The 27,336-nt window shown below is 61.6% G+C and overlaps 1 protein-coding gene across 5 annotated transcripts; it reads left to right on the top strand.

Moving 5' to 3' along the window:
• Positions 1-76: 76 nt before the first annotated feature.
• On the top strand, positions 77-26,835 carry RHBDF2 (rhomboid 5 homolog 2). 5 transcript variants are annotated; one of them, XM_047833038.1, is made up of 20 exons: positions 999-1,066; positions 5,797-5,854; positions 13,359-13,554; positions 17,186-17,352; positions 18,037-18,227; positions 18,771-18,966; positions 19,064-19,267; positions 20,086-20,214; positions 20,569-20,687; positions 20,856-21,050; positions 22,246-22,357; positions 22,561-22,635; positions 22,812-22,973; positions 23,261-23,370; positions 23,526-23,589; positions 23,680-23,774; positions 24,059-24,134; positions 24,305-24,405; positions 24,610-24,763; positions 25,473-26,835. In XM_047833038.1, the coding sequence occupies exons 4-20, from the start codon at positions 17,209-17,211 to the stop codon at positions 25,890-25,892; spliced, it is 2,547 nt and encodes an 848-aa protein (XP_047688994.1). In that variant the 5' UTR covers positions 999-1,066; positions 5,797-5,854; positions 13,359-13,554; positions 17,186-17,208; the 3' UTR covers positions 25,893-26,835. The 5 variants fall into 5 exon arrangements, with proteins under 5 accessions (XP_047688995.1, XP_047688997.1, XP_047688994.1 ...); XM_047833039.1 differs by lacking the exons at positions 999-1,066; positions 5,797-5,854 and adding an exon at positions 77-222; XM_047833041.1 differs by lacking the exon at positions 5,797-5,854 and having other exon boundaries at positions 995-1,066; positions 13,361-13,554.
• Positions 26,836-27,336: the final 501 nt, after the last annotated feature.

Here is a 27,336-nt window from a genome sequence, read left to right as displayed (position 1 = left end):
TCCCCACTGCCAACCACGTGAGAAGGCCAGGCAGCCTTTACTACTTTGCAAATTAAGAACAGGCTCAGAGGGGCTAGGGCCTGGGTTGAGGCCACCCTGTCCCCGAGGCTGGCCTCACCGAATCTCCAGATCCTGAACGCTTTCCTCTTCTGCTTCAGGCACCCGTGTGAACCAAGGTTTTGCCCCATCAGGAAGGTCGTGTGTCGTCGGGCCAGAGACAACGTGAGTTTTCACTGGGTCGGCCCTAAAGAAGATTCCCGGGACTCCCTCCAGAGACACCCTCCCCCCTCCTCCCCGCCCCCGCCCGCAGGCACCCAGCGCGTGCTTCGCTCAGCGGCAAACACTCCTACCCGCGGCTTCGTGTGGGGGTCGGACGGGGGCGGAGGAAGTGGAGCAAGACTCGGCCTAGGAGCGCGCGTCCGCCCCGGGAGGATGCAGAGGAGGGCAGAGATCAGAGGCTTGCTGGAGGCGGGAGCTGCAGTAGGACGAGGAGTAATCGAGATGCTCCAAATGCGTTTTAGGGAAAGTGAGCGGCTAAAGGTTCGAGGGACAGGTCCACTTGGCCTTAGAATGAGAGCGCTGGCAGGAGCGGGATGGGGGGGGGGGGGTGGTCGTCACTGGAGTGACTATTCCTTGGGGGGGGAGGGGTGACGTGATGGCAGTTCAGACCTAGATCATGCGCTTTGTCCCGGGAGGAGAGGACGACGCCTGGAAGAGACCGGCTCCCGTAGAAAACAGGGCTCTCCCCAGGCGGGGATGCCCGCCCCCAAACCAGGGATCGGAGCGCAGAGCGAGGGGCGCGAGCCCCCCCCCCCCCCGCCCCCCGGCGCCCCGGGGCGGGCAGCCTACTCCCGCGCCACCCGGAGCCCCGCCCCCAGGCCGCCAGGCCCCGCCCCAGGTCGCCGGGGCCGCCCGGTCCCGCCCCAGACCGCCAGGCCACGCCCCCTCCGCCCGCGCGCAGGTAGGGAAGAGGCGGAGCGCCGGGGCCCCGCCCCCAGGAGCCACCGCCCAGCCGCTGGCCGGCGCCGCTCGGAGCTGCGTCCCGGGGACGTGGGGCCGCAGGGAGGTGAGCGCGGGGTGAAGGGCGGAGCTCGGCACGCGGCGGCCGGGCCGCAGGCGTCAGAGGGGTCCGCGGGGTCCGGCGCGGGCCCGGCCTGGGGCTGCTGTGCGGGGCCCGCGAGGGCGCCCGACCTGCGGAGCGCTCGGGCCCCACGTGGGCCGCGCCCGAGGCTAGAGGCCGGGGCTGGGCTCGGACGGGGCTGCTGGACCCGGGCTGCCGGTCCCTGGGGTTCGGCTGGGGCGAGACGCCTAAGAGGTCCCTTGGCCACGGGTCACCAGATGTAGGGGGCACGACGATTGGGCAGAAGTGTAAAGCCCCCGGGAGGAAGAGAGGGGACTGTCTGGGTACAGGACCGCGCAGTCTCGCCTTCGTTTCAGAAGCTCCTGGAACTCAGACCCTTCCCTCCCCTTTCTCTTCCTGGACGAGCAGCGGGCCGCCGCCTGGCCGCTTTCAGCCTCGCCAGGGTGGAAACAGGTGCGGGAGAGTGGACTCACGGCAAGTTTAGGTCGGAGCTCAGAAATTGGACCCAGTAGTCCCCTCTGTTGCTCCAAGGGCCTTGGGTTAGGTGCGGGTTAGAAAGGATTATGTCTGCTAGACATACTCTCCCATCCCAGGGCAGAGGGGAAGCTGAGGTCTCAGCCCCTGCCTAACTGGGTGAAAGGCTAAAGGGGGCCGGAGGGGGGGGGGGAGAGAGACTTGCCAGATGACCCCACACGTGAACTGGCTTCTGGTTCCCAAATAATTTAGGACCCCGCGTTGGTGACATTTGCTGGTGAAAGGATGAACCCAGCCTCTGTGTTCCTGCCACTTCGGAGGGAGGGCAGAGGGGCAAGCAGGGGACTGACTTTTGGTGCCAGCAGATACTTGATCATGTCTGGAGACATTTTGGTTGTCACAACTCAGGAGAAGGAGGGGAGTGTTACCACTGGCATCTGGTGGGTACAGGCCAGGGATGCTGCTAAAAACGTCTTACGGTGCCCAGGGCAGCTTCCCACCACAGAGAATTAACCAGCTCAAAATGTCACTGCTGCGCTGAGGTTGAAAGACCCTGGAGCCGCACCTGGCCCGTCAAGTTACTTCTGGACTGCCCCTGCTTGCCTCAGTTTCCCCAGGGCTTAGGAGAAGAACAGAGTAAACTTCAGTTGTGAGGGCAGTTATTCCCCCAGCAATAGGACTTCCTTTGGTGCCATCAGCCTGCCTCTTCCCTGCTCAAAGCGGGGGCCCTACAGGAAGCAGGTCTGGGTGCTGTGGGGGAGGAGCTGAGTCCCAGGGGCTGGGCACAGGGCCCTCTCAAGGCTCAGTCCTGGAGTGCTTCACCCCTAAGGCAGCCTCCCATGCAGGGTGAGCCAGGACAGCCCTCCAGCTCAAATATCCCCCTGGTGGGGGGGGAGGGAATGGGGACAACTCTGTTCTCATAGATTTTCCCAAAGCTGGATTGCTGAGACAGGCATGGACGCCTAATGCCATGTGACCTGCTGGAATTTTCCCTTCTAACCTGACACCTAACTCTTCTGGTTATTTACACCAGGAAAATAACATCCAAGGACTGACAGGCTTCTAGTTCCTTGTGGCTCTCCAATCTGCTTCCCTCCGGCAATAAAAAGGTCCTCTGTGGCTTGTGGGAACCCTGGGTTAGACAAGAGGCCCCAGGGTGGGTCCCCCAGCTGGCAGAGCGAGGCAGCCCCTGCTCCTGATGTTAGCCAAGGGACAGGCCAGGGGAACCCCAGTAGGGACGACAAGTCCTTTGAATGGGGCTCAGAAATGTTGGCTCAGTTCTCAGGGGCTGGGGCGGGGGGGTGGGGGGCTGTCCTATAAGGATGGGATGGAATGAAGACACTGTCCCTGCCCAGGAGCCCGGGCCACTCCACTGCCCTCCCTTCCCATTTCCTGACAGTGTCCATTGTCCACGTTCTGTTCACTTCTGGACCCTGGCCTCCTGGACCCCCCCAGAACTCTGGCAGGGCAAAAGGGCAGGTGGCAGTTTCTGGGGGGTTTTCTTGGTGGGTTTTGTTTTTTGTCGTTGTCGGCTGTTTTGCTTTTAAACTTCAAAGGGCTGGAATGGCACTGCCGTCTTTTTGTTGATCGAAAACCCCGGAACAGGGGCCTCTGTCTTTAGTGTCTCTCGTGGCACAAAGCAGCATTCAAGACTTGTGCAAAGCTGCTCAGGAATTAGGCAGTAGAGCCTGATATTGAACCTGGGCCGCGGTTCCCAGGCCCAGCCCCAAAACCCTGTGCCACCTGCTGGTAAACGGCCAGCTGACTCCTATCTGGTTCGCTCATTTGTGAGCTGTAGGTCTCCGTGGTATCCCACACACGCACAGACCCACACTGCCCAGGAGGGCACTTCTGTTCTTCTCAGAGGAGGAATTAACCACGGCACAAATACCTTGTAGAGGCCCACCGGGGTCTGAGCCTGGCTCTTCGTCGGTGGTGGTGTTTTTACCGGTGGCTGGAGCCCTTCAGAGGGTTCCCGTCAACCTACAACAGACTGTGCCCGATGAGACGGCAGATAAGAGCAGGAAGACGCCGAGGGGGTGTGTCTGTGCATGCCCGTACCTGCTCCTGCCCAGGTGACTTCAGCGAGCCACCTGCCACTTCTTTTTGGTTCGGGACGAGTGGTAGCAGCATCGGGGGGGGGGGGGGGGGCCCAGCCTCCCGCCTGCCTCGCGGTGCGGCATCTGGGGAGATGTGCTCTCTGGGCTGTCCCCCCCCCCCCCCCCCCATCTCTGCACATCCCCTCCGGCCTGTACCACCCACTTTGGAGCAGTGTTACCCTGGCCACCCTCGGGGATTTCCGGAGTGAGCTCACCCGTTTGCTCCCGGGTTCCCATCCAGCTGAGCCAGGCTGGGGGGAGGACTGGCGGGGACGTCAGTGGCCACTGGGAGTGCAGGCCAAACTCACCCGTGGTGGCCGGGCTGGGAAGGCGACCGGGCGAAGCCAGCTCCGAGGATACAGGCCAGGGCACGTGGCCCCACCTGTCCCGTCACTGGGGGGAAAACAAGGGCTTTTCCCACCCAGCCCATAAAGTTACTGTTGCTTCCCTAATGGGAGTTGGACGTGTGTAAATAAGAATTCATCACCTTGTCTTCAGGGAAGTAGGAGCACTGTGTCCACGTTCCGTCACTGTGTGCGCTTACCCGGGGACCCAGACACAAGTCATTTGTCTGCCGTTCAGACGCTGCCAGAAGGCATGTTGTGGGGGCGGGGTGCTAGGAAAATGGTCGGAGCTAAGTGGGCAATGCCAATCAGGGATGCCGGCCAGGAGGGTGCCGTAGGCGGGGGATTCCCAGCGTGGGGAGCCAAGAAGCAAGGCCCAGAAGCTGGCGGGCACAGTGGCCTAGGAGATAGCGGTCAGTAGGATGAGGGTCACTTAGAGCCCGTGCCTCAGTTTCTTCAGCTATACAGTGGGGTAACAGTAGAGCCTCGGGACGAGTTGCCGGGAGGATTCCAGTGGTGTCGCACGTGAAGCCTTGGGGGCCGGGAGCCTGAGGTAGGAGCTGTCACGATAGTGGCATCACGCCTGCTGTTAGGAGCGTGTCTGTGGCCCTTGGCACAGGCCCGTGGGGACGACAGGGGCCTTGCCTCGTGGGCTCTGGGGAGGACTCGATAAGAACACGCTGGGGAACAGTGCTAGAATTACTCTGTAGGGCGGCTGATCCGGGGTGGGGAACCTCAGCTCCGAGAGGCGGAGGGAAGAGGCAACGGGAGGGTGGGTTTCCAAGTGGGGGTGGAGTCTCAGACCAGGAACTGTTGGCTTCTCCCAGCCGGGGCTTTTCCCTGCCCCGCCCCGCCCCCCCGCCCCCAGCTTTTGTGATGGGGGGGCGAGGGGGTCATGGCGGCGGTGACCCTCAGCTCTGCTCCCTCCGGCCGGGCTCTTGGGGCCAGGAACGGGGTAAGCCATTCAGAGCCTTGGTTGCCTCCTCTACCTCCCACGTGCGGCCCCACAGCCTGTGCCAAGAGCATCCTCGGGGGGTCCCGCCCCTGCCGGACGGCAGGAAGCATCTTTGTCCTCTCCGGATGGCCCTCCCCAGGTCAGGCCTCCAGGGTGGCCCCCAGAAGGCCTGAGACAGGAGGTGGGGGACCCGCTGTGGGATGGGGCCAGAGCAGGACTTGGCACTAAAATCTGGCCTGAGCCCTTGATCTCACTGGCGATGATGAGGTAAGGGCAGTGTGAGAGAATGTTTGAGAAAACCCTGTGATAAGCTGAGAAGCACTACCTAAGTGCCAGGTGATGTCATTTCTGCCTAGGGGCTGCTGGGAGGGACTCCTGAGTCTCAGTGGCCCACACCTACACTCGCCCCCAGCCCATGGACCACTCGGTCACCACCCCAGGCCCATTTTGTGGCCGCTTTGCCTCACCAGTGCCAGGGTGGCAAGAGGCATCACTACCCCCTAACTCTGGGGCCTTGGACAGGTGACTTGACTTCTCTGAGCCTCAGTTTCCCCACCTGTCAAATAGAGGTCTGTTACCACTGGGGCTCTTGGCTCAGATGTAGGGACCCAAGTGAGCCGTGGTCAACCAGGAATAAAAGAAGCTACCAATCACTGGCCAGCGATAGCGGCCTGGGTTCTGTGCATTCATAATCCCATGTCCTGTCTGTTGGATGGGGGAGGCATCCCCCCATTTCACAGCAGAGGAAACCGAGGCTCAGTTTCCTCTGGCAAATCGCTCAGAGTCTCCCAGCAAGTAGGTGGCCAGGCCAGGGTTTGAGTCCTGTCTCTGTCCTCCCCACAGCCCTCCTCATTCCTCAACAGGAGAATCCATGCTGCCCCAAAGTGACGCAGGGACTTCGGTGAGTAGGGTTTACAAATCCCCACATTCCCCTGTCTGAATGGCCCGGATGAGCCCGGGTCCAAGGGCCCTGAAGGTCTAGCAGCCACTGGGGCTGGGACCAGCCCCTTGGAGGGAAGCAGCAAGCTCCAGGGCAGGGTTCTGGGAAGTCAGGTTTATTAGCACCTTAATGACTGTTTACAAGCTGAAAACTGTTTGCCTGGCATGCTCCCTCCCAGCCGTGGGGCCGGCCTGGGCCTCCAGAAGTGAGGGGGACCCAGGACAGCCCAGGGCCTGACTTCCGGCTGAGTGGTCGTGGGCAAGGTGCTTACCTCTGCATAAACTATGGTAAGCCTTTGTCCCTCTGCTGAATGTCCACCCAAGTGAGCCCTGGCTAATGGTGACAAAGCCACCTAGATTTCAGACTCTATGAAGGAGGCTATGCATAAGCAGACTAGGGTCAGAGATGTGAAGCGGCTTGCCTGCAGCACACAGCATTTAGGGCTGGGCCCCTGTCTCCCCCAGTTGGACAGTGTTTGTTTTTTCTTTTGAGAGAGAGCGTACGAGACAGAAAGGGGGGAAGGGGCAGAGGGAGGGACAGAATCCCAAGTAGGCTCTGAGCTGGGGCTTGAACCTATGAATCGTGACATCACGACCTACGCCAAGGTCAAGAGTCACTTAACCGACGGAGCCTCCCAGGTGCCCCAGTTGGACCGTCTTTTCACCGTCTGGAGCCAGGCCACAAGGAGGTGGGTGAAAAGTAGGTGGACCCCACCCTTGCAAACTCAAGACAGAGCCCTGCTCTGTGTACTGAGTGTGGTCCTGTCTGGAAACAGTCTGGTCACCCCTCGGTGTCAGGGAGCTTCCAGCAGGGGTGAAGTAGGCCCGCCCCGCTCCCCATCCGATGTTGGACCCCATCCTTCCCCCAACCACTGAGCATGGGCTGGGCCTCAGCCAATGAAAACCCAACTGCCAGGGGCACCCGGCTGGGTTGGTTCAAGGGTTGGCTCTTGATCTCGAGGTTGTGAGTTCCAGCCCCACGTTGGATGCAGAGATTATGAAATTATAACAATTATAAACTTGAAAACACAACAAAAACCAATTCCCAGCGCGGCAGGATCCTAAGAGAGACAGATCTTCTTGCCTGTTTGGAGCAAAGCCCAGTCTGCACCAAGCTCGGGTCAACATGGCATCCAGCGTTGTGTCCTCCCTTTCTAGGAGCCTCTTCTGCCCCGGTATCTGGCCCAGAAAGAGTCAGGGCCTCTGGACCCCCGATGCCACTTCCTTTTCTTTTTTTTTTTTTTTTAAGTTTATTTATTTGGGGGGCACCTGAGTGGCTCAGTCTGTTAAGCGTCCAACTTTGGCTCAGGTTCTCACAGTTTGTGGGTTCGACCCCCACGTCGGGCTCTGTGCTGACAGCTCAGAGCCTGGAGCCTGTTTTGAATTCTGTGCCTCCCTCTCTCTCAAAAATGAACATTACAAAACAATTTTTTTAGATAGGTAAAGTTTATGTTTGAGAGAGAGGGAGCAAGCAGGACAGGGGCAGAGAGAGAGGGACAGAGGACCTGACGTGAGCTCCACGTGTGCCGACCTCAGCTTCAATACAGTGAGCCCGATGTGGGGCTCAAACTGCACGACCTGAGCTCAACCGACACTCAGCCAACTGAGCCACCCAGCTGCCTAGCCCCCCTGCCTCCTCCCTTCTTCACTGTGATGCTCAGGGAGTAACAGAACTGGGACAGAATGTGTCACCTTCCCAGAGGAGGCTGGGCCGTTGGGCAGAGCACCCCAGGACGGGCCCCTGTGCTCCCTTTCTTCTATTGTCCCCAAGCTGCACTTGGCCCCTAGGCTCTGGGAGCTGCTGCTTTCCTGGGGTGTGGAAGGGCACGTGCACCCCTGCTCAGCTGCTGTCCCCTCGTGTGCTTCTACGAGCAGCTTCTGGAGTCCAGAAAGTCCCAGAGGGCACCTTGGAGGGCAGGGCCCAGCACTGTGTCCAGCTGGGGACACGTGGCGGCATTGAGTGCCGCCTGCCTGCCCCTGCATGTTGCCAGCGGCTGCTGCATCCAGCTCAGCCAGTTTCCTGGGCCCAGGGCCCCCACAGAGGACGGGGCCTTCACATCTCCGCCCGCCCCGCTGGCACGCGGTCCTGAGAAAGCTGATGCATACTGCACAGGGGCGTCGGGGTCTGCGGCGCTCTAAGAACTTGGCCTCCCCACCCCGGACTCCCACAGGCTCACAGCCTCAGCCTGGAGCCCGGGGCCCGCTTCCTGGGTCTGTGGTCGGCCCTGCTACCTAAGCCACTCTAACTGGCTCAAGGGGAATCCAGAACCTGGGGTCTGGTGGGGACAGTGGGGACAAGCCAGCAGGTCCTCGAGCCCCTGGCTGTGCCCCCTCCTCTCCATTCTTTACCTTCTGAACTGAGTGTGAGCAAAGCCCTTAAAGGTGTGGGGGTGAAGACATGGGGGCTCTCTGGGCCGGGGTCCTCTGTGGGTGCGGCCTCTCCCTGTGCAGGGCAGGGTGAGGCTGGGCTGAGCGCAGGTGCCAGTGTAGTGGGGAAGTGGGTGCTGGCCGGAAGGGACAGAGAGGCCCGCGGAGACTTCCTGCTGGCTTCTCTAACTCTGACCGGGGAGTGACTTGGAGTTCAAAGCCTCCAAGGGGGACGTGGTGGTCCCTTCCCCTTCCGTCTCCCCGCGTCCCTTGCCTTCCTAAGTCCTGATCCCCGGCCCTCAGAGTCGCCTCTGCACTCTCCTGGCCTTTGCTCCCGGCCCCACTGAGCAGGGCAGGGAGGTGCACGGGTGAGTCACTCACTGGCCATCAGGAAGCCCATAGGGAGACGGGTTAGACAAACGACCGCCTTTACATAAGCGCCTGGGCCTCGAGCTGGAGCAACTTCCCGAGGTCAGCAGAAGCCAGGGTTTGCCTGGGGGTTGCACAGTGGGTGAGGGCCAGCTTCCTCTTCGCAGCTTTCTAAAAACGACCTGGTTCCCAGAAGGGCTGTGGCGGAGGGACAGGCCGGTTTCAGTTTCTGTGGCAGGGAAACAGGGGAGAGAGGCCACTTCCTTGCCCCTGGCCGTCATCCTGTCATCCCGTCATCCTGTGATTCATCAGGGGACAGACAGGTTCCCCGCAGCCCCGAGCCGCCTCCCTTCCCTCTGGACCTCCCGTGGCCCACTCACCCACCACGGCCAAGTGGCGGTTTCTTTATTTCCTCGGTTCAGGGGACCTGTGCCGCCCCCCTCCCCCCCCCCCCAGGAGGTCCCCTGAACTTCCTGATCAGATCTGGTGGCTGGTAGTGGTTTCCCTCTGTCCTCTACCAGAGGGCATGCTTGCCCCTTGCCCGAGTCCCTCCCTCCCTCCCCTTGGTCCCCAGTTCTGGCCACACGCAGGCTAAGCGCTGATGTCAGCTGCCGCGGCTCACTCCCTGCCCTGGGTCGTGAAGTCCTCAGAGGCTGGGGATTCCGGAGACCCCGTCCACCATGGGCAAGACCAGGGGAGCATTCAGAAACCTGCTAGGGTGCATCGGTGACAGGCAGGTGGGGAAGGGATTGGGGGCCCCTCCAGCGCCCCGTCTGGATGTGCGCTGCCAGATCTCGGGCAGGGGACCTCTCCGGCCGAGGCCGGGCTGTGACTGGCGGGATAGGGCTTAGCTGGTAGTGCCCAGCCCCACCCTTTGAGGAAACCAGGTTTTCTGTGGGCATCACTGAGTGCTTTCTGAGTCTGCGTTTCTGTCATGTGCGCCTGGCTGCCGGCAGCTGGGTCACACCACTGGTTGTGGGCGTGGTGCAGGGGTGACAGAGTGTCAGCCCCTGGGTCCCTCTGGGTCATTTGAACTGTGCACTTCACTTTTTCTTTGGATCTGCCCCACCCCACCCCACGACGGATGGACTCCACCCTCAGTCCCCTCTCCCTACCCAGGCCCCTTCGAAGTCTTCCAACTACTCTGGGCAGGGGCTGAAGGTCCTTCTGGGGGAGGGCCCCAGCGAGGCCAGGATCCAGCTTGGGCAGGTGGCATTGGCCTCGCTGGGTGGGACAGGCTCTCAGACTCTCCACGCTGCCCCCACCCCGGCCCGGAGGCTGGCCGCTGCACCAACCCAGGGGGTCTTGGAGCAGCGGATGTGACTGTGGGCCAGGAGGAAGCCCGGTCCCAGGATGTCACAATTTCCTCTGCAGTGAGCAAGCATTTCTGGGGCGTGGGAGACATGTGTGGGGCGGGGTGCTCCCAAAACTCCAGCACTTTCTGTCTGGGTTCCTCCATGACCCCACCACACTACCGGCCCTACCCTCTGCCCCCTGCCGCTCTCGGGAAGGAACTGGGATTCTGGTGCTTCTGCACAAGTTTGGGGTCAGTCTCAGGAGCAGGCTCACCCCTCCATGGTGGAGAGGGGCTGTGGGAAAGTGGTGTTTTGTACTAAATGTGTGGGCCTCGTGGGCATCGATACTGGGCCATCACCTCGTCCAACTCCCTTGCTTAGCAGTGAAGGAGAGGGGGGAGGGTAAAGTTTCTTTACAGGCCAGGATGTGGCCTGGGCCACGAAGATGGTGAAAATGGCCTTGGGTACCATGCTGCGCCCCAGGAAGGCACGCGCGCAGCCCTGCCTCTGTTCTCCAGGGCCAGGCCGCTTCTCCCTGTGACCCCCAGAAGTGCCCTGGGGCCGGTCCGGTCTCCCCAGTCCTACCGCCCAAGGTTGTGTCTGCCCTTATTTCTGTCAAGACAGTGGCACAGATGGTCTGCAACACAGCGGGTCCCAGGCTGGGGAGTCTGGGCTGTGCTGGGGAGGGGGGAACGGGGGACCCAGTGGGGGCTCATCCTGGGACAGCATCTGGTCACAGAGCCACAGCAGGGCAGTGGGCACTTTGTGGAGCTTTCCAGAGTGGGCTGGGTGCAGGATGGGGGGAGGTAGTTTTGGTCCAGGGTCCATGTGGACTGACAGTCTGCAGCCACGCATGCACCCCCACTCCCACCTGCCTCCCATCCCATCAGCCCTTAGCAGGGGCCTGATTATTCCAGACCTGCCTCTGCCCAGACCTGCCTCTGCCCAGGGCCCAGGCCTACGCACGGGCAGATCTCTGCAGAATGCCAGGAGAGGCAAGTGAGAAAGTGGTTCGTTCTGTCTGGTGACAGGGCAGACTTCCTGGAGGAGGTGACATTTCACCTGGCGTCGCCCAGGCAGACAAGGTGGAGCCTTGTGCGGCCAGGGCAGGTGCAGGGCCTCAGACAAGAAAGTGGGGGTTTGGGAATCTGCAGGGACACTGGTGTATCAGGTGGGGGTCAGGGCAGGTTCTGAAGGGCCCTGGGTATCTACTCCAGGCAAGTGTGACCAGCCCTGAGTTCCAGAAGGATCCTACATGCTTGATGAGCTCACCCAAGCTTGGACTCGGCAGCCCTATTCTCCCAGCCTTCCTCCACCGCCTGCCTCCCTCCCTCCTTGGTGCCAGTTTCCCAGGACAGTGCCTGCCTGGTGCCCTCTCACTGCACCCTGGTCCCAAAGGAAACTAAATTGGAGAACTTTCCGTGCAGGGGCCCCAGGTGAGGCAGTTGTCTGGGAGCTGTCCCCAGAGCAGACGCGAAGTGGGATCTGAGGAGCCAGCTGGCCCAACGCTAAGGCCCATCTGCCCGTGATCTCTGGGCAGCCTCGTCGTCCACGGCCAGTCTGCCCTGAGGTGTGGGGTCGGGCCTCCCAGCACTTTGCGGAAGAAAGAAGGATGCTTGAGTCTGTTGGTCAAACCCAAAGCAGAAACATCCCGGGCCCCCAGCTCTTCCTCAGGACCCCCTCTGGCACCCACTCCCCCCCCCCCCAAAGTTCCTCCTATGGTTGGAAGCCTTTGTTGCCCCATGGAGTCAGAGGGAGGGCGCAGACCGGCCCCCAGCCTCTGGTGGGCCCCACGGCAGCCCCTTGGGCCCCTCTTGGTAACCCCGGGCCTCTGAGGAACACAGTCTAAGTGCCATCGAGTATAATTTCCCTCTGGGCTAGACTCCACTGTCACCCTGATAGGGGGCCATCCAGCCCCCAGTGTGCTCTAGCTTTGGGCTGGGTGGGGGGTGGCTCCTGTTTCTTAAAGAGACCCACCTGTTCCCTTCCTGGCTGTGTGAGCTTGGGCAAGTTACTTAACCCCTCTGAGCCTCCTCCCTTCCCAGCCACAAAAGGGGAGCGATGGCAGATGTCTGTTTTGAAAGGTGTCTTGAGGACAAAATGGGATAATGCGTGTGAAGGGCCAAGCCAGGCCTGGTTGCACAGGAATACTTAACCTGTCCTGCCTCTGGTAGCTGTCAGGGTTCTGCTCCCCGAGGGTCTGCTGCAGAGTGTGCCCTGTGCGGGAGCTCCTAGAGCGAAATATCACAGAGTTCTTTACCTTCAGATGCTTGATCTTATGTTGTGTGGATGTGACCTGGATAAATCATTTAAAGAATGAACACAACTTGTGGGGCATCTGGGTGGCTCAGTCGGTTTAGCGTCTGACTCTTGATTTCAGTTCAGGTCGTGATCTCACGGTTCATGGGATCAAGTCCCATGTTGGGCTCTCTGCTGAGTGTGGCACCTGCTTGGTCTGTCTCCCTCTTTTTCTTTCTCTCTCTCTCTCAATAAACATTTTAAAAAATGTTCTAAAAAAAAAAAAAGAACGAATACGACTTCTGAATCATTTGAACACTGTCTGAAATACCTGCCTTACTCTAATCGAGAGGAAATGTTGAAGGGAGCCTGGGTGGTTCAGTCAGTTGAACGTCCGACTTCAGCTCAGGTCGTGATCTCGCGGTTTGTGAGTTCGAGCCCCATGTTGGGCTCCGTGCTGACAGCTCAGGGCCTGGAGACAGCTCCTGATTCTGCGTCTCCCTCTCTCTCTCTGTCCCTCACCCGCTCACGCTCTTTCTCAAAAATAAACATTAAAAATTTTTTTTAAATTTTTTTTAATGTTTATTCGCTTTTGAGAGAGAGAGAGAGAGAGAGAGACAGAGTGTGAGCGGGGGAGGGGCATAGAGAAATGGGGGACACAGAATCCGAAACAGGCTCCAGGCTCGGAGATGTCAGCACGGAGCCCGACGCGGGGCTCGAACCCACAAACCGTGAGATCATGACCTGCGCCGAAGTCGGGCGCTCAACTGACTGAGCCACCCAGGCGCTCCCCCCAAAAGCAATTTTTTTTTGAAGAAAGGAAATGTTGATCAGAAGACAGCCAGCACTTTGTGTTTAAGTTAAACGTGTGTAGTGAAGTTATGTTGAAACGGGAAAAATAAAGTAGAGGCCACCCTGATTTGGGGTTCCTAGCCCAGAGCGGGGGGGGGGGGGGCTTGCAGGTGGCTTTTTAGGCAAACCCTCTGAGGCTGGACCCCCCTGGCTGCCCGGCCATCTGAGCACCCAGCTCACCGCCAAGAGGGGTTCTTACTCCAGGTGGCAAGAACATATCCTTTAACCCCTCACCCACGAGGCCGGTGGGATTACCCCATTTTACAGATGCAGAGACTGAGGTCAGGAAGATTAAAAGGTCCTTGGTCCCAACGCGCCTGCTTGAGTCTGCCCTTCCTTCCTTAGAGACTGCGCGCACCTAAGGAGCTGCCCTGCTCGGCCTGGAACCGGCTGCCTTTGCGTCTGTCCACCTGCCACACAGCTGAAACTTGACCCCAGAGCATCTGCAGAGAGTGAGGGAAGGACTAGAACATACTAGATCATGCTCTAAAGACCCCTGCGACAAGACCCAGGAAGCTGTGAGCTCAGCCCAGATCCGAAGGTAGGAACCTGGTTAGCAGGAGGTGGGGGGAGGGGCACCAACTGCTTTGCTCATTTGTTTGCTTTTCGACATGTCCGAACTGATGCTGTCTGCTGTCTGCGGCCGGGACTCCTCTGGAGGTGGGGGCGCAGCAGTGAACAAGGCAGAGAGAGAGGGAGGCAACCCGGGTAGAGTGACGGAGAGACTTGAAGGGAGGGGAGGGCCAGGGGGCTGCTTCAGGCAGTCAAGGGGGGCTCCTTGGAGGAGGCAGCGCTCCGGCTGGAACCAGAGTGAGAGGAAGGAGCTACCTGTCCCACCGTGTGATGATCTGACGTAGGGATGGAGGGACCAGCGCAGGCAGAGGCCTGACATTTGGGGAGCACCTGCCTGAGACTTTTTTTAACAGCTTCATTGAGCTATAATTCACATTTAATTCAGCACAGAGCCATGAGAGCCATGAGATCACGACCTCAGCGGAAATCAAGTCGACCACTTAACCAACTGCGCCACCCAGGCGTCCCTTGTGTCTGGCTTCTTTCGGTTAGCATAAACATCCTTAAAGTTCATCCCTGCTGAACCATGTCAACGCTGCCCTGCTGTTTGTGACTAGTCATTCCATTGTGTGTATGTGGGACCTTCTGTTGGTCCGTTTGTCTGTTGATGGGCATTGGGGTCGTTTGCACCTTTGGGCCCTGCTGAACATGCTGCCGTGAACATACCCGCCCACGTTTCTGTGTGCGCATACAGCCTGGGCGTGTGTCGTGCATTCTGTCATCTGATGCCCAGGGCGCCTCTCTTGGTTGGGGGGAGGTCTTTCCCCCATTATAAGGTGAGGGCTTGGGTGACCTGTGGTCAAGTGCAGGCCTCTGTGCAGGTCAAGCCCAGAACCACCCACCTGCAGCATGCTTTTGACCGTGACCCCTCGCGGCGCCCCTAGCCGAGCTTAGCAGGTGCGAGACAGTCGGGGGCCTAGAGTGGCCAGGTCGGGGGCAAGGAGGAGACAAAGCCACTCAGGGCTCAAAGGCCCCAGTGAGAAGCTTGGACTCCGTTTTAAGGGAGAATGGGAAATCGTGGGACACTGTTAAGCAGAGAGTGATGTGGTGTGATTGGTGCTTTTAAAAGGTGACTTTTGTTGTTACATAGAGGACGGTCATGAGGGTGGGGGCTCGAGGGGCGGCGGGTGGACTGTTCGAGAGGCTGCCTGTGGTCCTTCGGGTGAGAGAAGACGGGAGCTTTGGTGAGGCCAGGTAGAGACAGAGGGGACGGACAGATTCGGGACAAACGCGGCTGCTGTCACCCTCTGTCACACATCGGCCCCGCATGCCCTTACCCGGAGGGCTCCCGTGTGACTCCCCGCGTCCGTGCACAGCCCGGGGTCAGCCCTGCTGTATCAGCAGGTGGATGTGGCGCCCCTGGCCTTACAGGAGGGGAGGAGAAACCAAACCCGCTCCAGCAGCTTCGGGAAGTGGGGAGAGAAAGTAGCCGCAGATTTTAGCCAGAAGAAGGGCAGAGTGAGGGATGAAAGGAAGAGAATAGAACAGGCAGAGGGCCTTGATTCTGGTGGAGTCAAAGGGGAAGTGGGGGCTGGTGACCAGAGTGAGAGTAGAAAAGCCCCAGATCGGGGCGGAGTCAGTAAATTGCCACCTCCTTCTGGCAAGGCCATTTCCCAAGATCCATTGAGATTCAAGATGAACTTACTCTTCAACCCAGCAACTCCACTTCTAGAAGTTTGTCTTGGGTTAGTGCTGGGACAAGGACCCAGTCTGGGTCTAGGCAGGGGTGTCGGTGAGCACCAGGCACAAGTCCAAAATGCCAAAAACACCCTCAGCTGCCATCAGTCTGGAATTGGTTTAACCTTGGTATGTTCCACTCAATGAAATCTTGGTAGTCACTCAATGAAATCTAGGGGCGCTGGTGTGGCTCAGTGGGTTAAGTGTGACCGGCTCTCGATTTCGGCTCGGTCGTGATCTCACGGTTCGTGGGTTCAAGCCCCATGTCGGGCTCTGCGCTGATCCTGCTCGGGGATTCTCTATCTCCCTGTCTCTGTGCCCCACCCCACCCCCCACTGTCTTTCAAATAGATAAACATTTTTTTTTTTAATTTTTTTTTCAACGTTTATTTATTTTTGGGACAGAGAGAGACAGAGCATGAACGGGGGAGGGGCAGAGAGAGAGGGAGACACAGAATCGGAAACAGGCTCCAGGCTCTGAGCCATCAGCCCAGAGCCCGACACGGGACTCGAACTCACGGACCGCGAGATCGTGACCTGGCTGAAGTCGGACGCTTAACCGACTGCGCCACCCAGGTGCCCCTAGATAAACATTTTTTAAGAAAAGAAAAATAGGGGACACCTGGGTGGCTCAGTCGTTTAGGCGTCCAACTTCAGCTCAGTTCATGATCTCGTGGTTTGTGAGTTCGAGCCCCGCCCCGCGTCAGGCTCTGTGGGGACAGCTCAGAGCCTGGAGCCCGCTTCAGATTCTGTGTCTCCCTCTCTCTCTGCCCCTCCCCCACTCACACTGTCTCTGTCTGTCTCTCAAGAATAAATAAACATTAGGGGCGCCTGTGTGGCGCAGTCGGTTAAGCGTCCGACTTCAGCCAGGTCGCGATCTCGCGGTCCGGGAGTTCGAGCCCCGCGTCGGGCTCTGGGCTGATGGCTCAGAGCCTGGAGCCTGTTTCCGATTCTGTGTCTCCCTCTCTCTCTGCCCCTCCCCCATTCATGCTCTGTCTCTCTCTGTCCCAAAAATAAATAAACGTTGAAGAATAAATAAACATTAAAAAAAAGAAAAATAGGGTAGCTCTGTGTGCATTGATGGGACAAGATGCACACACTATGGAAGAAAAGTTGTGGCAGGAGCGGGTGTAAAACCCAAGTTTGTGTGTCCTTTTCCAGCTGCAGAGGCTGTTTGGTGGCAGATGGGGTGACAGGCAGGCCATGAGCTCACTTTCTGCTTTATAGGTCTTCTGGGTCTGCGCACATGTCACTTTTATGGTTGGGATATAGCGTTTTTCCTCCATGAAAAGAGAGAAGTACCAGACAGGTGGCAATTTCAGTTACCTTTGAAAAAGGAACCAGGCAGCCCAGGGGACAGGAACCAGCATGGTGGCTTTCTCTCTATCTGCAATCAGGCTGAGCAGCCACTTCCTTGCTAGAAACCCAGAAAGCACCTGCTCCCCGCACAGCTGTGGACCTCTTCTTTGTGGCCAGCGCACCGGGTGGCCCCGGAGCCTTCTCCTGGTCCTCCCCCAGGCCCTGCCCCGAGATCAAAGGCAGGGCTCTGGGTCCCAAGAAGCTGCCCTCTGGCCCCTGGCCTACTTTGACCAGGCCGACAAGGCGGCCAAGGTCACCTGGCAGCTCAGTCCTTTGCCCTCAGGCTCCTTTCTGGGTGTGGTCCTGCAGTGGGAGGAGGTGGAAAGGTGGGGACTTCTCAGGCCCCTGCCGGCCTGGAATGCAAACGAAGGGCGAAGGACGGAAATAGACCTTCTTGCAATAATGCCCCACCCAGGTCAGATTCGGTCTCTTGTTGCGAGGTTTAGACCCCAGAGTTAGTTAGGCCTGACCTGGGCCACCTGCCCTGGCACCAAGGTCCCCCGGTCCTCTCCTGTCTTGCCACCTCTCGACACACTCGTGCCCCCCTCCCTGTTTCCATTCCAGCCGCGCTGCCCCCCCTGCCCGCCATGGCCTCCGCTGACAAGAATGGCGAGAGCGTCTCCTCCGTGTCCAGCAGCCGCCTGCAGAGCCGGAAGCCGCCCAATCTGTCCATCACCATCCCTCCACCCGAGACCGCGGCCCCTGGCGAGCAGGCCAGCATGCTGCCCCAGGTAAAGGGACAGGTGAGGGGGCAGCCTGGAGGCTCGCCGCCCTGCCCCAGACAACAGCCGTGCCCACACAGCTCTGTTCGGGCGGAGGAGGCCCCTTCTGCCTGAGCCCCAGCTGCCTGTGTAGGCCCCGACTGAGGCCTGTGCCCCCTCCTGCCTTTCCAGATGTCACAGTGAGCGGGCCCCGAGCGCAGGGGTCGGGTCTCCCGGTGATCGCTGTGGGTCTCCCGGTGGGATGTGCGGTCCTGAGAAAGCCTCCCGGTTCCACCCAGGACTGGCTGTTTCCCTTTCTGTCTAGGCCCTGCCACACCACCCCGCCCAGGGGCGAGGGCTGTCACACTTGGGGGAAGGGGCCCCCCGCGCCGGGCATCAGCAGCCTGACCCCGCGGCGCCTGGCTCCCGTGGAGAATGGAAATGAGCAACGTTTCCAACAGCCTGGACCAGCGCTCCATAAAGGGCTCATTGAGAGCAGGCTTGAAACAGTGTCCTGGGGCATAAAGGGGTGCTGTGTTGGCGCCACCCACTCACCCCGGGGGGCTCTTCCTCCTACAGGGAACCAGGAGCTAGGAAATCACGCTGGGGGTCACTGAAGAGTTAGAAGATGGTGACTTTACATTTGGAAGGAAAGCAGCTCAGGGCGTGTAAATTGGGGGTGAGGCTTGTTAACAACTCCGTGCTCTCACGTAGGGAGCCACAAAAGAGCCAGCCCGGGCTCTGGGCTCCACCAAGTCCCAGCCTGTCCTCCCCCAGAGGCCCAGGAACCCAGCCTACGTGAAGAGTGTCAGCCTCCAGGAGCCACGGGGACGATGGCAGGAGGGCAGCTCAGAGAAGCGCCCAGGCTTCCGCCGCCAGGCCTCCCTGTCCCAGAGCATTCGAAAGTGAGCACCCTTCCCGCCCCCTGTCCCCGGCAGCCCTACGGACCTTCTCCGGGCCTGGCCCCTGGGTCCCCTTCCTAGAAGGAGCGGGAAGGCCTTAATGAGCGGCCCTCCCTGCAGGGCTGGAACGTGAGAATCCGTTAACACCGTGTTCCGGGGGGGAAACTGAGGCCCAAGGGCGATGTGTGCCTTGTAGAAAGTCACAGGGTGGAGCCTGCGGGGTGGGTCAAGGAGCGGGGCTGGGGGTGGGGGGGCACCGGCCCACAGAGTGACTCCGGGAGGTCTGCCCACCCCTTTTAGCTGGTCATTGGGTACCAACCCCGGGGCAAAAGCGGGGAGCCGATCTGTCCCCCTCCACTGCACACATACACGTGCCTTGTCGCCTGTCGTCCCCTGCCCACACACGCTGTCACCTCCCACGTCCCCTCCCCTGGACACAAGTGCACGGCACCCTGCCCCCCTGCATCCCCCCTGCACGTGCCCTGGCCCGCTTTGGTCTTCGTCCCCGCGGCGTGCCCACCCCCGCGGCGCTCTCGGCTCCCGCAGGGGCACAGCCCAGTGGTTCGGGGTCAGCGGCGACTGGGAGGTGAAGCGGCAGCATTGGCAACGCAGGAGCCTGCACCACTGCAGCGTGCGCTACGGCCGCCTCAAGGCCTCGTGCCAGCGGGACCTGGAGCTCCCCAGCCAGGAGGTGCCGTCCTTCCAGGGCACCGAGTCTCCAAAACCCTGCAAGATGCCCAAGGTGGGTTTGGGGGGGGAGGAAGGGGCGGTGGCAGTGGCGGGGGACGGAGCCCAGGGGCCCGACCTGCTCCCTCCCTCCCTCCCTCCCTCTCTTCCAGATTGTGGATCCACTGGCCCGAGGACGGGCGTTCCGCCACCCGGACGAGGTGGACAGGCCCCATGCCCCACACCCGCCCCTGACCCCCGGGGTCCTGTCCCTCACATCCTTCACCAGCGTCCGCTCTGGCTACTCCCACCTGCCCCGCCGCAAGAGGATGTCTGTGGCCCACATGAGCTTTCAGGCTGCCGCCGCCCTCCTCAAGGTGAAGATGCCTCTGCCCGGCCCCCGCCGCCCCTCCCTCCCTCCCTCTCTGTCCCCCCAGAGCGTCCCCCAAGAGCTCACCTGGGCGCATCCCTCTGTGCCAAGGGCAGCGGATGCATGAGGTTCCCCGGCAGAGAGGCCCGGGGCCTGGCCCGTGGCCTTCCAGCCCCAGCGCTCCAGGGTTTGGGAAGCCGGGTTCTGCACCGACACGGGCTGGGCGAGTCGGAAGTGAAATGTGCAGTCAGTTCACCCGAGTTTACTTGGCCCCTGTGATGTGCTGGGCACGGGGGCTGCAGAGTGACAGGAGCCAGTGTCCCTGCCCCGGGAGAGCCCCCAGGCCCGAGGGGGCAGTTGTCACTAGTCAGTGTGATAAGTGCCGGGGTCGGTGCAGGAGAGGGGCTCATGTCAGGGAAGCCACTTGAGCTGAGCCCAGAAAAATAAGAAGTTCCCCAGGAGAGGAATAGCTTTCTCAGCAGAGGGAAGGGCCCACGCAGAGGCCCGGAGGTAGGAGGGGGCATGGCACGTGGGGGTCAGAGAGGGGGGCAGGGGCACGGTGTGCCGTGCCGCGGAGCTGGGGCTGGGGCAGATGGCCCGAGTTTTGGGAGTAAGGGCGCGGAACGAGTGGTGGCAAGCTAGCTGCCCAAGTCAGAGGGCAGGACGTCAGCAGGGAGAGGAAGACGGCCAACTGCGGAGACAGCGCTACGTTTAGGGCTATGGAAGATGGTGCCCTGTCTCTGACCACGCCCTGCCCAGGGAGGATGGGCTTGACAGTCCCTCTGGAGCGGGGGGCCTGATGCCCGTGCCTCTGCCCTGTCACAGGGGCGCTCCGTGCTGGATGCCACGGGACAGCGGTGCCGGGTGATCAAACGCAGCTTTGCCTACCCCAGCTTCCTGGAGGAGGACGTGGTCGATGGGGCAGACACATTTGACTCCTCATTTTTTAGTAAGGCAAGCATGGGGTGTGGGCCTCGGGAAGAGGGTACGGGGTGGCCTGGGAGTTAGGACTGGTGACCTGGCCTCGATCATGCGCTGCCAGGAGCCCCTGACAGATCCAAGGGCCCCCTGGTTGGAGGGATATGCTGCCTTGCGGAGCTCCTGGGCCCCTGTCTCTCCGTCAGGGGCCTGGTGGGGCAGGTGCCAACGGGGAAATCATGAGAGCTCCCAGGCACATGCCCTGCACCTCCCTCCCCAAGAGCCTGTCCCGCTCTGTTCTGTCCTTGAATTGAGCTGTCGGGAGCAGTATTTGGGACAGTGGCTCCTCACGCTGTCTTTCTTTGTGTCCCCCGCTCCACCCCACCCCAGGAAGAAATGAGCTCCATGCCCGACGATGTGTTTGAGTCTCCCCCGCTCTCTGCCAGCTACTTCCGGGGGATCCCACGCTCGGCCTCCCCGGTCTCCCCCGATGGGGTGCAGGTCCCTCTGTGAGTTCTGGGCAGCCTTCCTCCAAGCGGAGGGAAGTGGTGTGGTGGGGAAGGGCTCCCCCAGCCCGCAGCAGGTCCCTCCCGGGCTCCCTTCTGGGATGTGCGGGGGGGGGGGGGGGGGGGGGGGGGGGAGGGGGGGGCAGCCGGCTGAGAGCCCTCCCCCACCAGGAAGGACTCTGGCCGAGCCCCGGCGCCCGGGGCCAGGCGCAGCAGGCGCCTCGCCTCCACGGTGAAGCACTTTGCCTTTGACCGCAAGAGGCGGCACTACGGCCTGGGCGTGGTGGGCAACTGGCTGAACCGTAGCTACCGCCGCAGCATCAGCAGCACCGTGCAGCGCCAGCTGGAGAGCTTCGACAGCCACCGGTGAGCCGTGAGGCGGCCGCCTCCGGGCGTTGTGGGCGGCGTCCCCGCCCTCAGGTGCAGGCAGAGGGCAGGAGGGCCGAGGGCCACCCCGGGAGGCCCGGGAGCTTCCGGCTTCCCCAGGACCCTCGCCTGCAGCAGCCCCCTTACTCACCGAGCCGGCATTTGGCGAGCACCCCCTGCGGGTGAGGGAAGCAGGGACGAGTCCCCGGGGTTGCCCTGCGACCATGTGCGTCACCTGGGAGGGGTCCCCGGGCGCTTTGCTGCCTCTTCACCCTCCCTGCTTCCTTGGCCTGTATCCTCAGCCTGGCTCCTGAAAGCAGTGAGTCGACAAGCGTGCGTTGAGTGCTATCCCCCACTGGCCCCAGAACAGCTCTGACAGGAGAGACCGGGAGGGCACGGTGGGCCAGAGGGACGGTCAGAACCTTGGACTATGAGTGAGGGGAGCGTGGGGCAGGATGTGCACAGAGACCTTGGGGGAAATAAGAGGATTGGAGGAGTGCAGTCCTCCCAGTGTGCGATGGGCAGTGACCTGATGGACATTAAACCCCGATTATAAATAAGTAATAACAAGGATAGCAAGCGTCCCAAGGAGGTTGGAGAATGAGAGTGAACTGGTGAGGAGGGGTGCAGCCAGCGTGAGCAGGAGTTAGCCGGGTAAAGAGAGATGTGAAGAGCATTTCTGACAAAAGAGGCACCGTGTGCAAAGGCCCTGGGGCCGCGAGGATTGTGGTTTGTTCCAGGAACTGTAAGAGAAGAATGTGGGTGGGCACAGTAAGGCCTTGCAGCCAGCAGGAGGGGGCGATGTTGGACTTAATTCCAAGGTGGCGGGAAGCCATCGAAGGGTTTTAAGCAGGGAGAGACATGTTGGAGTGCATTTTTTTTTAACGCGTATTTATTTTTGAGAGAGAGAGAGTGAGCGCCAGTGGGGGAGGGGCCAGAGGGATACAGAGGACCCGTGCTGATAGCAGAGAGCCCGATGCGGGGCTCGAACTCACGAACCATGAGATCTGACCCGAGCTGAAGTCGGACGCTTAACCGACTGACCCACCCAGGCGCCCCCTGTAGGGGCTGTGATGTCACTGTGACGAAGGATGAGTTGGAGGGGAATAGAAGGGGAGCTGATGGGGGATGGGCTCGACAGACTGAGGGATGGGATGTGGGTTCAGCTCCGCTGACCCCAGGCTTGTGTCCCCAGGCCCTACTTCACCTACTGGCTGACCTTCGTCCACGTCATCATCACGCTGCTGGTGATCTGCACGTATGGCATTGCACCCGTGGGCTTTGCCCAGCACGTCACCACCCAGCTGGTGAGCCAGGCTAAGTTAGGGGTGCTCCGCTCCGGGGGTCCCACCCGCCCGAGAGGCATCAAGCGTCATCGGGCACCGAATCCCTCCCGTGGCCACAACCTGGCCCATGCAGTAGGGTGCTCTGGGCTCGCCACAGCTTTACCCCTCAGCCCTACCCTGGCATGGGGAACCCCCTGACCGCCCTCCCTCTGCCTCTGCCCCAGGTGCTCAGGAACAAAGGTGTGTATGAGAGTGTGAAGTACATCCAGCAGGAGAACTTCTGGATCGGCCCCAGCTCGGTGAGGGGCCCGGCGGGTGGGACAGCACCACAGCGGGAAGGCCCTGGGCCCCGTCACCCCCAGCTGGGCAGGGGGTCGGCTTGCCCAGGGGACCCCCCCCTCGTCAGGGGGCCCTCAGGGGAGACTCAACAGAGTGGCCAGGTCGGGGCCCACGCTTATTCTCTGCCCTCCCCCAGATCGATTTGATCCACCTGGGAGCCAAGTTCTCGCCCTGCATCCGGAAGGACCAGCAGATCGACCAGCTGGTGCTTCGGGAGCGAGACCTTGAGCGGGACTCGGGCTGCTGTGTCCAGAATGACCACTCGGGCTGCATCCAGACCCAGCGGAAAGACTGCTCGGTAGGGCCAGCCCTCCGCTTGCCCTAGCCTTGGGGAGGGCCCCGGGAGGACCATCCCCTCCCTCCTTCCCAGCCCCACACACCCCTGTACACGGGCCAGCACGGGGAGGGTGCCGACCTCCCCAGAGGAGCAGAAGCCACGTCTTGGGAGCGTCAGCCGGGGGTAGAGGTCTGGGAGATGGGTCTGAGCCCTGGGGACGAGGGGAAGAGCCCCTGTCCTGGAGGGTCCCTTGCCCACTCTCACGGGGACATTCGCCTAGTCGTAACCAACCCTCCTCCACTCTCCAGGAGACTTTGGCCACTTTTGTCAAGTGGCAGGATGACACGGGCCCCCCCATGGACAAGTCTGATCTGGGCCAGAGGCGGACATCGGGGGCAGTGTGCCATCAGGACCCCAGGTACGGTCCCAGGGTGGCCCACCGCCGGGCCACCCATGAGAAGACGGCCTTGCGTATCCTGCCCGTGGCTCCTGCAGGGATGTTGGAGGGGAGTGTGGCAGGCTGGGGGGCGGGGCACAGCTCCTCACTTTGCCCCCTCTCACCCCTGCCTCCAGAACCTGTGAGGAGCCAGCCTCTAGCGGCGCCCACATCTGGCCCGACGACATCACCAAGTGGCCAGTGAGTGTCCGGGGTGGAGCATGGTCCGGGAAGGGCAGGGAGGGGATGCCTGCCACTGCCCGGGGCCCAACCCGGTGTCCGTCCCGGCAGATCTGCACAGAGCAGGCCAAGAGTAACCGCACGGGCTTCCTGCACATGGACTGCCAGATCAAGGGCCGCCCGTGCTGCATCGGCACCAAGGGCAGGTGAGCCGGCCCAGGCACTCTGCCCCCGGGCACCCTGCCCAGAGCTTCCTCGTATCCTCTGGCACCACCCACCACCCCGGGCCAGTGTCCTCCCTGCCTGGTGACTCTGGGGTCACCCGTGGCGTGAGCAGAATGAAAGGGAGCTTGCCCCGGAGCTGTGGTCCCCGCAGAGCGGCGCCCCCTTCCTGCCAGCGATGCCTGCTGTGGCCAGGCCTTGAGCAGCAGGTGAATGGGCAGGAGTCCTCAGGGCCCTGACGCACCCCCTGGCCTCCTTGTCCCCCCAGCTGTGAGATCACCACCCGGGAATACTGTGAATTCATGCACGGCTATTTCCACGAAGAGGCAACACTCTGCTCCCAGGTGAGGCAGGGCCTGGCGGGGGGCCCTGAGCGTAAGGAGCTGAGCCCCGCAGCCTGCTGGAGCTGGCCTCGTGCCTTCCCTCCCGCGGCAGGTACCCGGCTCTGCACCCCCCCCCCCCACGTCAGGGCCAGCTGGGTCGAGGGCACTGACCTCCACGCGCTTGCCCCCAGGTGCATTGCTTGGACAAGGTGTGTGGGCTGCTGCCCTTCCTCAACCCCGAGGTCCCAGATCAGTTCTACAGGCTCTGGCTGTCTCTGTTCCTCCACGCTGGGTAAAAGGCCCCTGGCTGCCCGCCCCTCCCCGCCAGGCCCCTGTGATGTCTGCCCGCCCCCGCCCCCCAGAGACCCCTGGAGGAGGGCTCCCGGGCCAGCGCGCAGCCGCCACGAGCCTCCAGACCCCGCTGCCCCTGCGGTGCCTGGCTGGCAGCCGCAGGCAGAGGCGGGACGGCTGATGCCTGGTGCGCCCCCCTCCCCAGCGTGGTGCACTGCTTCGTGTCTGTGGTCTTCCAAATGACCATCCTGCGGGACCTGGAGAAGCTGGCCGGCTGGCACCGCATCGCCATCATCTTCATCCTCAGCGGCATCACCGGCAACCTCGCCAGTGCCCTCTTCCTCCCCTACCGGGCGGAGGTAGGCACTCGGAGGGGCGGGGCAGAGGGCGGGGCCGGCTCTGCTGCTCCCCACCCCCACCCCCCCACTGGCTCTGCCACAGGGACACACGGCGCCCTCCCACGCCGGGTTCAACAGCAGATGGACAGCTAAGCTGTGGGCTTATTGGCCGATCCCCTAATCCCCGGGTGCAGGGGAACAGCACTGCCCCTGGGTCGTGCTCAGGCATCCCTTCCGACTTTCCCAGATCTTGTCCCTCCTTTTGTTCGCCTCTGCTTCCTTTCTCTTCGTGACCGTGACCCTGCCTGTTTACCTGCCTGTCACATAACTGTGGGTTGAGCTGTATGGAATCGCCAACGCCCAGCCACTCTAGACTCACGGAGACAGCGAGTTTTTTGATCGGTTCAGTCTAACGCTGTTGGCTCGCTCAGGGTCTGTCTGTCCCGCCGTTCGCTGCCTGGAGTGGGCTCGTCTGTCGCGTTGATTGCACTGACCACCCACTGGGCCCGTAGTAGGTCCTCAGAGTTTGCAGAAAACGTGGGCGCCGCAAGCCCAGCTGTGGCCCAGCTGCTGCGGCTGCTCCCTGACCCCCTCCCCGCCGCCACCCCAGGTTCAGGGTCCCCGCGCCTGGGAGGAGCCCACCCATAGGCTGACCCGGGTCCCCGGGGGCTCCAGGCTTCCCCCTGGGGCGCCCGGAAATGACCCTTCTCCCCTCCCCCACCCGCCCCAGGTGGGCCCGGCCGGGTCACAGTTCGGCCTCCTCGCCTGCCTCTTCGTGGAGCTCTTCCAGAGCTGGCAGCTGCTGGAGCGGCCCTGGAAGGCCTTCCTCAACCTGTCGGCCATCGTACTCTTCCTGTTCGTCTGCGGCCTCCTGCCCTGGATCGACAACATCGCCCACATCTTCGGCTTCCTCAGCGGCCTGCTGCTAGCCTTCGCCTTCCTGCCCTACATCACCTTCGGCACCAGCGACAAGTACCGCAAGAGGGCCCTCATCCTGGTCTCGCTGCTGGTCTTCGCCGGCCTCTTCGCCTCTCTGGTCATCTGGCTCTACGTCTACCCCGTGCACTGGCCCTGGATCGAGTACCTCACCTGCTTCCCCTTCACCAGCCGCTTCTGTGAGAAGTACGAGCTGGACCAGGTGCTGCACTGACCCCCTGCCCCCCGGGCGGGGCATCGCTGCTGCTCACGGGGCGCTGAGGGCCCGGGGCCCGGGCCAGGCTGCAGAGCGCCCCCTCCCCCGCGCTCCGGAGACCCACTGCCAGGGGCCCGGGCCCTCCCTCCACCAGGCGAGAACGTCACAAAGGCGGGTTCCCCCGGGGCAGCGAGGCGCCCCCTTCCTCAGGCTGGGGGACACTCCGCGCACGGGCTTCTCTGCAGCTCAGGGGCTCAGGGCCGTGCCCACCTGTCGCTCCCCTGCTGGCGGGACCACTGCCTAGGGGTGGGCTTCTTTCTTTCCCAAGGTCCTCAGGCTTCGCCCATCACCCCCCTCAGCCTCTGCTGGTGCCCCCCGGCCACACACACACACACACACACATACCCCATTGCTGTGAGCGTGCCCTTACTGGGACGTGGCCAGGGTTCCCACACCTGCCTCACCACGCCAGCCCTCCTTCCTGTTTCTCCTCCCCTCTCTGCCCTAAGAGCCCGGGCCCCTCGTTCATCGGTGGCCTGGTGAGCCTGCCCTTGACGTTCCTGGAGCAGACTTGTGGGAAGGGCTTTGCCACGGTCTGGGGCAGAGAAGAGCAAGGAGGCACAGCTGGGCTGGGAAGCTGAGAGCCTTTGCTTGTTCCGAGCAGACAGAGGCTGTCCCCTCTGTGTCCCTCTTGGGCCTCTCTTGGAGTCAGTGTTCTGCCTCATGGGGCTGGCTTCGAGAAGGCCGGCCCTACTCCACTCTGCCTCACTCCTGCCCAAGTTGGGGCGGGGGCTGGGCTACTCACTCCTGCCCGAGTTGGGGTGGGTTCCCCAGGGGTTGCCCAAGGCTCGGTCAGACCCATTTTTTTACTGGTTTATATTAAGGTTCTAATTTTTAAAAGTAACGCTAACTTTATATGGATGATGTCTCAAATGTATTAAATGATAGTCTTTAGAAGTAACATCTTTTGACCCGAGGGGCTCTAGCAGAGTGAAAGCTGGAACTTTATTTTGCGGTGCGGGGCCAGCCACGAGCTCAGGGGCGGGGCCTCGGCCTAAAGGGATGGCGGAAAACTTGTGGGGGATTTGCTTGGGCCAGAAACCAGGTTTGGGGTCCCAGGGGGTCCCTTGAGAGGGCCGGGTTAAATGCCTGGAGCCCAGGGGCGGTGAGGGTCTGGCTGCCCCTGGCAGAGACGGTGGGGGGAAGGCACAGCCCTCGTCCGCTCACTGGGCCCCACCCACAGCCCTGACCCCACATCAAGGAGCCATGTGGGAAGTGACGAGAGGACCCAGGGGGTCCGAGGCCAGGGGTGGGGGGCACAGGGGCTGAGCTAGGAGGTAGCCTCTGCTCTTTCCTGATCCCAGCTACCCCTCATTCCGGGGCAGAGGATGAGAAAGGGGCTCCGTGAGGCTGGGGAGGGTAAGGGCCTTCGGAGCACCAGGCCCAACCCACGAGGACAACG

The sequence above is a fragment of the Prionailurus viverrinus genome, chromosome E1, assembly GCF_022837055.1.
Source record: "Prionailurus viverrinus isolate Anna chromosome E1, UM_Priviv_1.0, whole genome shotgun sequence".
NCBI classification, from domain to species: domain Eukaryota; kingdom Metazoa; phylum Chordata; class Mammalia; order Carnivora; family Felidae; genus Prionailurus; species Prionailurus viverrinus.
The sequence above is the reverse complement of the archived record's forward strand: the minus strand, read 5'-3'. Positions and strand labels throughout refer to the sequence as shown.